A 9,734-nucleotide genomic window follows, 5' to 3' on the forward strand; every position below is an offset into this window, starting at 1 on the left:
TACCCAGTTAAAAAGTTGGTTCCTTATCTTTTTATTATTGTTCTGAAAATTCTCCATATATTCTGTATAGAAGTCCATGATCAGATATTTGATTTACAAATATTTTCGTAGTGGCTTGCATTTTATTCTTAGCAGTGTCTTTCGCAGAGCACTTCTTAATTTAGAAGTTTAAGTTTCAATTTTTTCTCTCATAAATCTAATTTTTGGTGGTATATTTAAGCAATCTTTGCCTAAACTAAGGTCAAAAGGATTTTCATATATATTTTTTTTCTTTTTAAAGGTTTAATAATTTTATTTTACATTTTGAATACATTTTTATACTAGGTACCAGGCTCTGAATTTAAGTCTTTTTTTTTTTTTTTTTTTTGACCTACAAGTATCCATTTTATCCAGCACCATTTATTGGTAAGGCAACCCTTTCTTTATTGAATTATCTATGTACCTTTGTGGTAAATCAGTTGACCATATGTATGTGGATATATATCTGAACTATTTTTTTTTTTTTTTTTTTTCTCACTCTACTCTTTGTATATCTTGATGCCGGTACCATACAGTCTTGATTATTGCGGCTTTATAATAAAGCTAGAACTTAGTATCAATCCTCTAACATTTTTCTTTTCTTTTTAAAAATTTGCTTCAGTGCCCTGGCCAGTTTGGCTCAGCGGTTAGAGCATCGGACTACGGTCCAGAGAGACCCAGGTTCGGTTCCCACTAAGGGCACATACCTCAGTTGCAGTTTGTCCCCGGCCCTGGTTGGGTTGAGTGGGTGGCAGCCACTCAGTGTGTCCCTTTCACATCGATGTTTCTCTTTCTCTCTCCCTCCCACTCTATCTGAACAAAAAATGGAAAAATGTCCTCGGGTAAGGATAAAAAAAAAAGAAAAAAATTTGCTTCAGTTATTTGAGATTCTTTGCATTTCCATATGGTTTAGAATTAATCTGGTAATTTTCGCACAAAAAGACTGCTGGGATTTTGATTGAGATGGAGTTGAATCTATATCAGTTTGTGGAGAATTTACATGTAAATAATACTGTGACATCCAGTTAATGAACAGAGTATATTGTTCCACTTCTATGGTACTTCTCAATTTTTGTCAGCATTGTTTTGTAATTTTTGTACTAATAGAACAATTAGTTCAGCTTGCTGGACAGATCTTATTTCAGGTAGATAAGAACTTTCAGTTATGTCCACCATTGAAGTTACTGCATATCCAGCTTGGTAATGTCCCTGTTCATCTTTCTGATAAAGTCCATCTGTTAACCAAATTCAGTCAGCATTATCAATAGGAGTTTCTAGTATATCATTCCTAGGAACAAAAAGGTGGTCAGTAAGCAAAACACAACTGTGGGTGTCTTCATCCTGTAAAGAGGGTAAGGGTAATCAAGTTGCAGGGTTAAGACAATCACACTGTGTTAAAGTTATATTAGGTGCAAAGAACAGGAATACTTTATAAGAAGCCAATTGAGCCCTGGCTGGTTTTGCTCAGTGGTTAGAGCATCTACCCGCGGACTAGAGTCCCGGGTTCGGTTCCCAGTGGGGCCGTGTACCTCGGTTGTGGTTTGTCCCCGGCCCCCATTGGGGTCATGTGGGTGGCAGCCACTCGATGTGTCTCTCTCACATCAATGTTTCTCTCTCTCTCTTCCTCTCTTTCTCCCTCCCACTCTATCTGAAGATAAATGCAAAAATGTCCTTGGATAAGGATAAAGAAAAGAAGCCAATTGACTAACAGAGAAGTGTTGAGTGTAATGAGAGTTCAGCAAAGATTCAACAGAATGAAGAACATAAATAGTTCAAGGAGAGCCCAGACTATCTCTTCTGTCTGTTTATATAAGGCGGTAGCAGAGATCACTCTCATATAGGGAAGGAACTCCTAAAGCATTGTACTTTCATGTATGAAAAGGAAGAAGGGAAGTTTATAATTTGGATGTTTCAGGGCAGGAGCTTAGACAGTACTTCTTTTAGAGCCTCTACAGCTTGTTTCCCTTTAGGGATCCATTGAATTGGATTAGGTTGATCTGACTTTAAAAGGGCATATACCATCTGGGCTACTAATGAAAAATTTGAAACCCAATTTCAACAATATCCAGTCAAACCCAGGAATCCTCTAAGCTGCTTTCTTATTTTTGGAAGAGGGAAAGATAGGATTTCTCTGAGTCTTTCAGGGCTAATCAGTAGTCCATGTTTAGATATGAGATGATCAAGGTATTTTACTGAGGTAAGCAAAATTGAAGCTTATCCTTTGAGACCTTATGTCCTTTTATAGATAGCTATTGTAATAGGTAAATTGTGTCCTTTTGGGAGTCTAGTAGTGTCCTAGAGCATAAAAGTAAATCATCTACATATTGGATTGGAGTGGAATCGCTAAGAGATTTAACATCATTTAGAACTGCTTTTAATATATAGGAGAAATATGGCCTGGCCGGTGTGGCTCAGTGGATTGAGCATCGTCCCATGGACTGAGAGGTCCTGGTTCAATTCCCGGTCAGGGCACATGCCCAGGTCGCAGGCTCGATCCCCAGTAGGGGGTGTGCAGGAGGCAGCCAATTGATGTTTCTCATGCCGATGTTTCTATCCCTTCTTCTCTGTTTAAAAATCAATAAAAACATATTTAAAAAATATATGGGAGAATTAGGTGGAACTTTATATTCCTGAGGCATTACTGTTCAAATAAGTTGTCAATCTTCCCAGGTGAAGGCAAATAGATATTGACCGTCTTTCTACTGGAATGCTAAAAAAGTCACTATATAAATCTATTACTGAAAAATATTGGCAGTCCACAGAAATGGCTGATAATAAGGTATGTGAATTTGGAACCACAGAATATCTAGGAATAACTATTTTATGTGTAGCTCTGAGATCCTGTACAAATCTCCATCCTTTTCCATTTGGTTTCTTTACTGGAAGAACAGGAGAATTACAGGGGCTTGTACATGAAATTATAACTCCCCTTTTTAAGTAGTCTTGTATAATGGGCTTAATTCCAGCTAGTGCAGCAGGTCTTAAAGGATATTGGTGAATATTAAGTAGAGGCTAAGTATTATGAATAGTTATTTTAATAGGAGTGGCTGAGTTGATCTTGCCAATATATCTGTACTGGAAAGGGCCAAAAGTAGCATTGGAAAAAATGTTCAGTTTCAAGATTATTTTCCTCAGGTGGAAGTTTCTTTAAAATAATTATTTTCCCAATTGGTTCAGTATCTGATTCATTTAGTTCTAAATACATTTCACCCTTCCAGAAAAAGGGTATGTGGACATCATGGGTTTCAAGAAAATCTCTCCCTATCAGATGAATTGGGGCAAAATTCAGCCATTCTGTTGCCTGTTGCAGTAAAAATATGCTGCCCTGTAACATTCCCAGGTTGAAAGGGGGATAGGTCCTGATTTTAAAACAGTCATTGGTTTGTTAAATACCCCTACTATTTGCAGAGAAGCTTTACTCTGAGGAGAAGGCAACTTAGTTGGGTAGGGTTAAGAATGGATAAAGTACCACCAATATCAACAAGGGACTTAGTAACTTCCCCTTGTATGATCATTTCAATTTCTCTTAAAGGAGAAGTGGAAATACCCTCTCATAGTCCTTGAAACAGCCCTATGTTTGTTTTGTCTTTGTTAATACCATTTCAGTTTTCTACAATCCTTCTTTTAGTGGCCTGGCTTTTTCAGTAAAAACAGATCCTCTCCCCCCTTGGCTAAGAGACCTCTGAGTGGATCTGACTTGATTACTTAATTGTTGGAGCTGTAAGTTCATAATTTTGACAGCTTTATCTTTTTCTCTCCTTTGGGTAGTTTTAGATAGTTGATCAGCCAGAATAGCCAGTTCACAATGGTCTGCCAGTTTAATTTATGTTGTTTGATCAAAGCTACAAGCTCTTCATCTAGTCCTTCCAAATTTAGTAAGGTATAATTTTGATGATCCTTAAAACTGTCTGGAGACAGACCTGAGAATTGTTTGAAAGTTTTTCAGAATGTTCAGAGATATCAAGCACTGGTTCCTCATGCTTTCTTTTACATTGCTGGATCTTGGTCCAGTCAGTCCGTTTTCTGGGGAAACAACTCAGGCATGGCTTAGTAAAGCTGGTGAGCTAATTCTCTGCATTTCCCCCTGGTCTGTCTCTCACTATTTTAAGAAATCCTCTACAGGAGTATGCCAGCAAATCTGATTCAGCCATTCTGTTGCCTTGCTCTCAGAAACCAGTAGGTGTATTCACTGGGATAGGTCAGACTAGCCAGGATCACATGTTAAATAGTTAAATAAAATTCCTTTGCAAACCCATTGGGATCCTGGAAAGGGTAAGGAAAATCTTTACATTTCTTACTTCTGTTCTAGTCAAAGGAATATATACAGTCACTGGTTCCCCTCTATCCGAGAGGATTTTCCCTGAAAGGAACTGCCAGAATTCCTGAATTATCTTTCTCTGAATTTCTATTCTCCTTTCCCCCTAAGTCAGTAGGGCATGGTAGTGGAGGAGATTTAGAAGAAGAAATTAAGAAGGGAGGAGTAGGGCAAGTCTGCACAAGGAAGGGTATTGTGGAGGAGCTTTAGATGGGGTGGGGGGTCTTGGCCTTTATTGGCTTCAGAAGCCTTCTTTAGTTCAGAGACAGTCTCTAAAATTTTCTTATTAATTTCTTGTAGAGAAGATATTTTATTTGAGCTTCTCCTAGAAGCTTCTAATTTCCAATAAAGATAAGCTTCCCATTCATTCAGTTTCATTTTAGAGCCAGCTTTTTCTAATTGAGCACATAGAAAAAATCAATTTGGAGGTGTCAAGAGTTCCTCATTTTGGCCATTTCAAGCTAATATCATTTTAAAACTCTCATTTCTGTAGATACTCACAAATTGAGATTCCATGCAAATTGTGCATGTACCCTGCAGGAGTATTAACAGGGGGCTGGGATTCTTGGGGTTCATTTACCTTAGGCACAATCTCCCATTTTAACCTGTCTTTGGATATTTGCAGTCTGAACAAATTTTCTAGGGAGGTTATATAGTGGGCCAAAGTGTGCTACTTATGGGTCGAGCTCCACGAGGCTCTCAACCCTTACGTCACATTCAACCTTCTTATATGCCTCAGTTTCTCTCTCCAGCTGTCTGATACAGCCGTGAGGACTCAGAGTGCTAGGTGACCAACCTTTATATGTGTGTCCCCAGAGGAGTTAATTATTTAATTACAGATGAGTTGGAATTTTCCGAGGGCTTCTGCAGTTCATGAGGAATGCCCTCTGACACCTCCACAAAGATTCTTAGTCGCCTAAGAACACCCAAGATTCTGGCTGGAGGGAGGATGTGCCCCTTGGCTTCAGAGCCCGAGTTCAGGCTCTCATTTCAGCAAAAGTGTTTGTTCAGACTGCAGTTGAGTAATTCCAACAGAAAAGCCAAAATCAAAACCAGCCACCTGTCTCAACTTTTATCCTTTAGTGCCACCTCAAGGGTTTTCTAAGCACAGCTCAAATAAAGTCACTCTACCACAAGCAAGAGAAGGTCCTGAATCCCAGAGACAACTCACCTAAGTTAACCCAATGTGGACACCATGTTGGATCCTAGCACCAGGTCTGGGTCTTAAGAGTGGTCCTGGGTGAGCTTCTTTGGAATCCTGCTGCACTATGCCAAGTAAATGTAAACATAAGAAACATTCAGACCTGTAGAGAAGTTTTTAAGTTTGTGTGAGCCAAACTGACAATTGCTGGGAAGCAAAGTCTCAGTGGATTTATAGCCTAGGACATGACTACCCACCACGAACTGCTTTTAGTTAAAAAGTTTTGATTTCAGATCAACCTCTGTGGTTATTTTAGGTCTCTAAGTTTGTAAGGCCACCACACAGGCCTCCCCTGAGCTTGTCAGGTTTAGTATGTGGCCCCTTATCACCCATAAGACACACAAAAGTGCTTTCTTTTCCATTGAAAGTCACTCCTGTAATGATGCTCAATTCACCACTGGCCTTAGGTTTTATGACAACGTGTCTACAAGCACGGCAAAGAGAAGGCAGTGGCTGCTTTTCTCTTCCCATCAAATCACAGACAAATAGGCAGTCATGCAATACTGGAAGCTCAGTTGTCAGAATCTAGAATTACAGCAACTGTATTGGAAACTGGTGGCCAGAGATGTACACCTTCCACACGTTGTGAAAATGTAGACAGCCTAGCTGAACAAAATAAACTCACTGACAGTTCAGCGAGCTACACTGAAGCACATTTGCTGATGAGACCAACCATGGTGGGTCCTCAGGGCCAGAACTACATGCAAGACTGAGAGGATGTTAATGGTCACATCTAGATGTCCAGTGGAGTCAGCACTTGTGATTATCAAGGCCATTTCACAAGAGCTTATAGATCTGGCTATAGATACACACACACACACACACACACACACACACACACACACAGAAGTAAGTCTGTTAAGTACTTTGCTGAAAAGCAAATCTAGGGGTTCAATAGTGGCTATACTTGTTAGTATTAAAACTAGCACTTTAGATGAGATTGAATGAATCAGTAATGTAGATCAGGCCCTGGCCAGTATGGCTCAGTGGTTAAGAGTGTCCACCCATGGACTGAAGGGTCGTGAGTTTGATGGTTGATCAAAGGCATCAACCTGGGTTGCAGATTTGATCCCTTATGCAGGAGGCAGCCAATCAATGTGTCTCTATCACATAAATGTTCCTCTCTCTCTCCACCTCCCTCGCTTCCACTCTATCTAGAAAAAATTAATGGAAAAATATCCTTGGGTGAGGGTTAACAACAACAACAAAATAATGTAGATCAGAGTTCAGGAGATTTTCCTGTGTAGGGCCAGATAGTAAATATTTTAGTCTTTGCAACCTTTATGTTCTTTGTCGCATCTACTCAGGTCTGCCCTTTTGTGGAAGCTGCCCTAGACGCTACATGGAACATGAGTGTGGCTGTGGTCCTATAGACCTTTATTTACAAAATACTGGCAGACTACAGTGTGCCGATCCATGTTGTGGATAGTTTATAAAACACATCTTATTTTGCCTGGTGAAGAAAGAATCTGGTAGGCTGAGAAAGACCTGGGACACTGAGTTTGATTAAGCATCATGGTGTTTTCCGTTAGTTTTAGGTGGAGAGAACCAGTGCAATGGAACAAAGCATACAGATTATCTCAGGAAAGAGCTGTCACAGGGGGTATTGTTCCTTTTACAACAATGTTTACAAAACTGAGAAAAGCAGGTCTTGCATTGATGGGGGTCACCAGGTGCCAGAATCCTTTAAGGGGTTGCAGACCTAACAAGTTTTTGTTTCACCAGCGGGTCCCCACTTTCTGACAGAACCCAGCAAACACCCTCTAGGGAACACTTGTTTAGGATGGTGGCAACACCTTCTGGCTCATTCCTCACATGGAGCTCTGACCTTTCCTTTATACTGTCTCCCGATGGGCCTCCATGTATGACTACTTCTAAAGATCCCATTCCTTTCATGTCGGAAAACTCACTAAAGAAGCTTGTAATAAATCATATACTTTCAGTAAAAGCATATATATGCTATGGCAAAAGGAGGTTTACAGGTTTTTGTATGAAAAAAATACAAGAATAAATAATACTGGAATGAACTCTGTGTTTCACGTACTCACAACTGTAAACCTCCTGCCCCACCTGTATTGTGCGTAATGTTTATGTCAGTGTTAATGTCTGTGGATTGTGAGAATTGTACTGAGGGAAATGTGTAACTTTAATGTTAGCAACTTATAGGGCTGGAGCTGTCTTTGATTCTCTCTGGAAACTATTTGTCAGGCTGATAAGTTAGTACTGGCTTGTGAGTGTTTTGTGTTGCGACAGAATGCACATTAAGGTGTCACTGTAGGATGGAAGGTAGGTCTGTAAAGAAAGTCTTTCTGTGAACCTGAGGCCTGACTGCTGGGTAAGTTTCACTGTCCACAAGGTACCTGTGGGGACTGTGACGGAGACTTTCTCTCTAGCAGAACCAAGGACAGAGTTCCAGCCCAGTGTGTCCTGCCCAGTGGCCTTTTCCAGTCCACAGTCCCTCCGACAATATGTGCTGTGCGGTCAGCCCCCTGAGATTTCCCCACGCTCTTCTGTGGGATGTCACTTCCCCCTGGAAGCTCCAAGCTGCTCCAGCGAGAAAGCGGAAGATGGAGAGAGAGAGGGCTCTGGCACCGTGTCCGGGAGGCTGCAGCCGACTGGGACGTCAGGCATATTCTTTGGTCCATTTCAAGGTCAGCCAGTACACAGGGTGGAAGGCAACAGAGGTGGAGGAGCAGACCAGAAGAGGAATCCTGAGGTGGCAGACACAATGTGGACAAGGGCAGACCACTCAGACTCTGCAGCAGTTGTGGGTGAACAATATAAACAAGGACGCATCACATACTCGGGCCTATTTAGCCTCCAGAAACGTCATGTGTGTCGTGAATGTGGCCAAGGTTTCTGCCAGAGGTCAGACCTCCTCAAGCACCAGAGGATGCACTCAGGGGAGAAGCCTTACAGCTGTGGGGAGTGTGGGCGAGGCTTTGGCCGGAAGTCCTCCCTCACCATACACCAGAGGAAGCACTCCGGGGAGAAGCCGTACGTGTGCAGGGAATGCGGGCAGCACTTCAGGTATACGTCCTCACTCACGAACCACAAGAGGATACACTCGGGAGAGAGGCCCTTCGTGTGTCAGGAGTGTGGGCGAGGCTTCCGCCAGAAGATCGCCCTCGTGCTGCACCAGAGGACACACTTGGAGGAGAAGCCCTTCGTGTGCCCGGAGTGTGGGCGGGGCTTCTGTCAGAAGGCGTCCCTCCTGCAGCACCGGAGCTCGCATTCCGGGGAGAGGCCCTTCCTGTGCCTGGAGTGTGGGCGTGGCTTCCGGCAGCAGTCCCTGCTCCTGGTGCACCAGGTCACACACTCGGGGGAGAAGCCTTACGTCTGTGCTGACTGTGGGCACGGATTCCGCCAGAATGCCACCCTCATCAGACACCAGAGGACGCACACGGGCGAAAAGCCTTACCTGTGCTCTGAGTGTGGGCGTGGCTTTCGTCAGAAGGTCGCCCTCACGGGACACCAGAGGACGCACACAGGAGAGAAGCCCTACGTGTGTCCCGAGTGTGGGCGGGGCTTCGGTCACAAGGTCACACTCATCAGACACCAGAGGACACACACAGGGGAGAAGCCTTACATATGCTCCGAGTGTGGCCGCACCTTTGCCCTCAAGTCACTTCTCACCAGACACCAGAGGAGACACTTAGGGGAGGAGTGTGATGGAGATGGAGTGTGTGAGCAAAGACTCGGCCCGAAATCTGACCTCACCTCTGACCAGAGGTCACACTCGAGAGAGAAGTGGTGCGTGTGTGGTGAGTGTGGGCGCGGCTTTGGCTTCAGGTCAGCCCTCATCAGACACCAGCGGACCCACTCGGGAGAGAAGCCGTACGTGTGCAGGGAGTGTGGTCGTGGCTTCAGCCAGAAGTCTCACCTGCACAGACATAGGAGGGCCAAGTCTGGCCATCACCCGCTGCCACAGGAGCTGTTCCCCTGACCTTTCTGTTCCTTTCGCCACCAGTGTGAAGATGGCAGAAGACACTGGGAAATGTTCCGCTTCCCTCAAATGGTGGAGAGAAAAGTATGCATTCTTTCAGTGATAAGAGGTTGGTGTGTGGTTTTCACTCCTGCACCAGGAATGTGTTTTAACTTGCCAGGGCTACCATAATAAAATACCACAGACTTGGTGACCTGAACAGAAACATATTTTCTCACAGTTTGTGAGACTGGAAGTCCAAGATGAATGTGTAA

The 9,734-nt window shown here is 43.1% G+C and overlaps 1 protein-coding gene across 1 annotated transcript in view; it reads left to right on the forward strand.

The window, feature by feature from the left end:
* ZNF169 (zinc finger protein 169) overlaps window positions 1–9,534 on the forward strand; it is a 59,092-nt gene extending 49,558 nt beyond the window's left edge. Inside the window, exon 5 of the mRNA XM_036261280.1 lies at window positions 7,931–9,534. Coding sequence (XP_036117173.1) covers window positions 7,931–9,480 — 1,550 coding nt within the window. The 3' untranslated portion in view covers window positions 9,481–9,534. The remainder of the gene's footprint in view (window positions 1–7,930) is intronic.
* The last annotated feature ends 200 nt before the right edge of the window (window positions 9,535–9,734 follow it).

The sequence above is a fragment of the Molossus molossus genome, unplaced genomic scaffold (assembly GCF_014108415.1).
Source record: "Molossus molossus isolate mMolMol1 unplaced genomic scaffold, mMolMol1.p scaffold_m16_p_14, whole genome shotgun sequence".
NCBI lineage: Eukaryota > Metazoa > Chordata > Mammalia > Chiroptera > Molossidae > Molossus > Molossus molossus.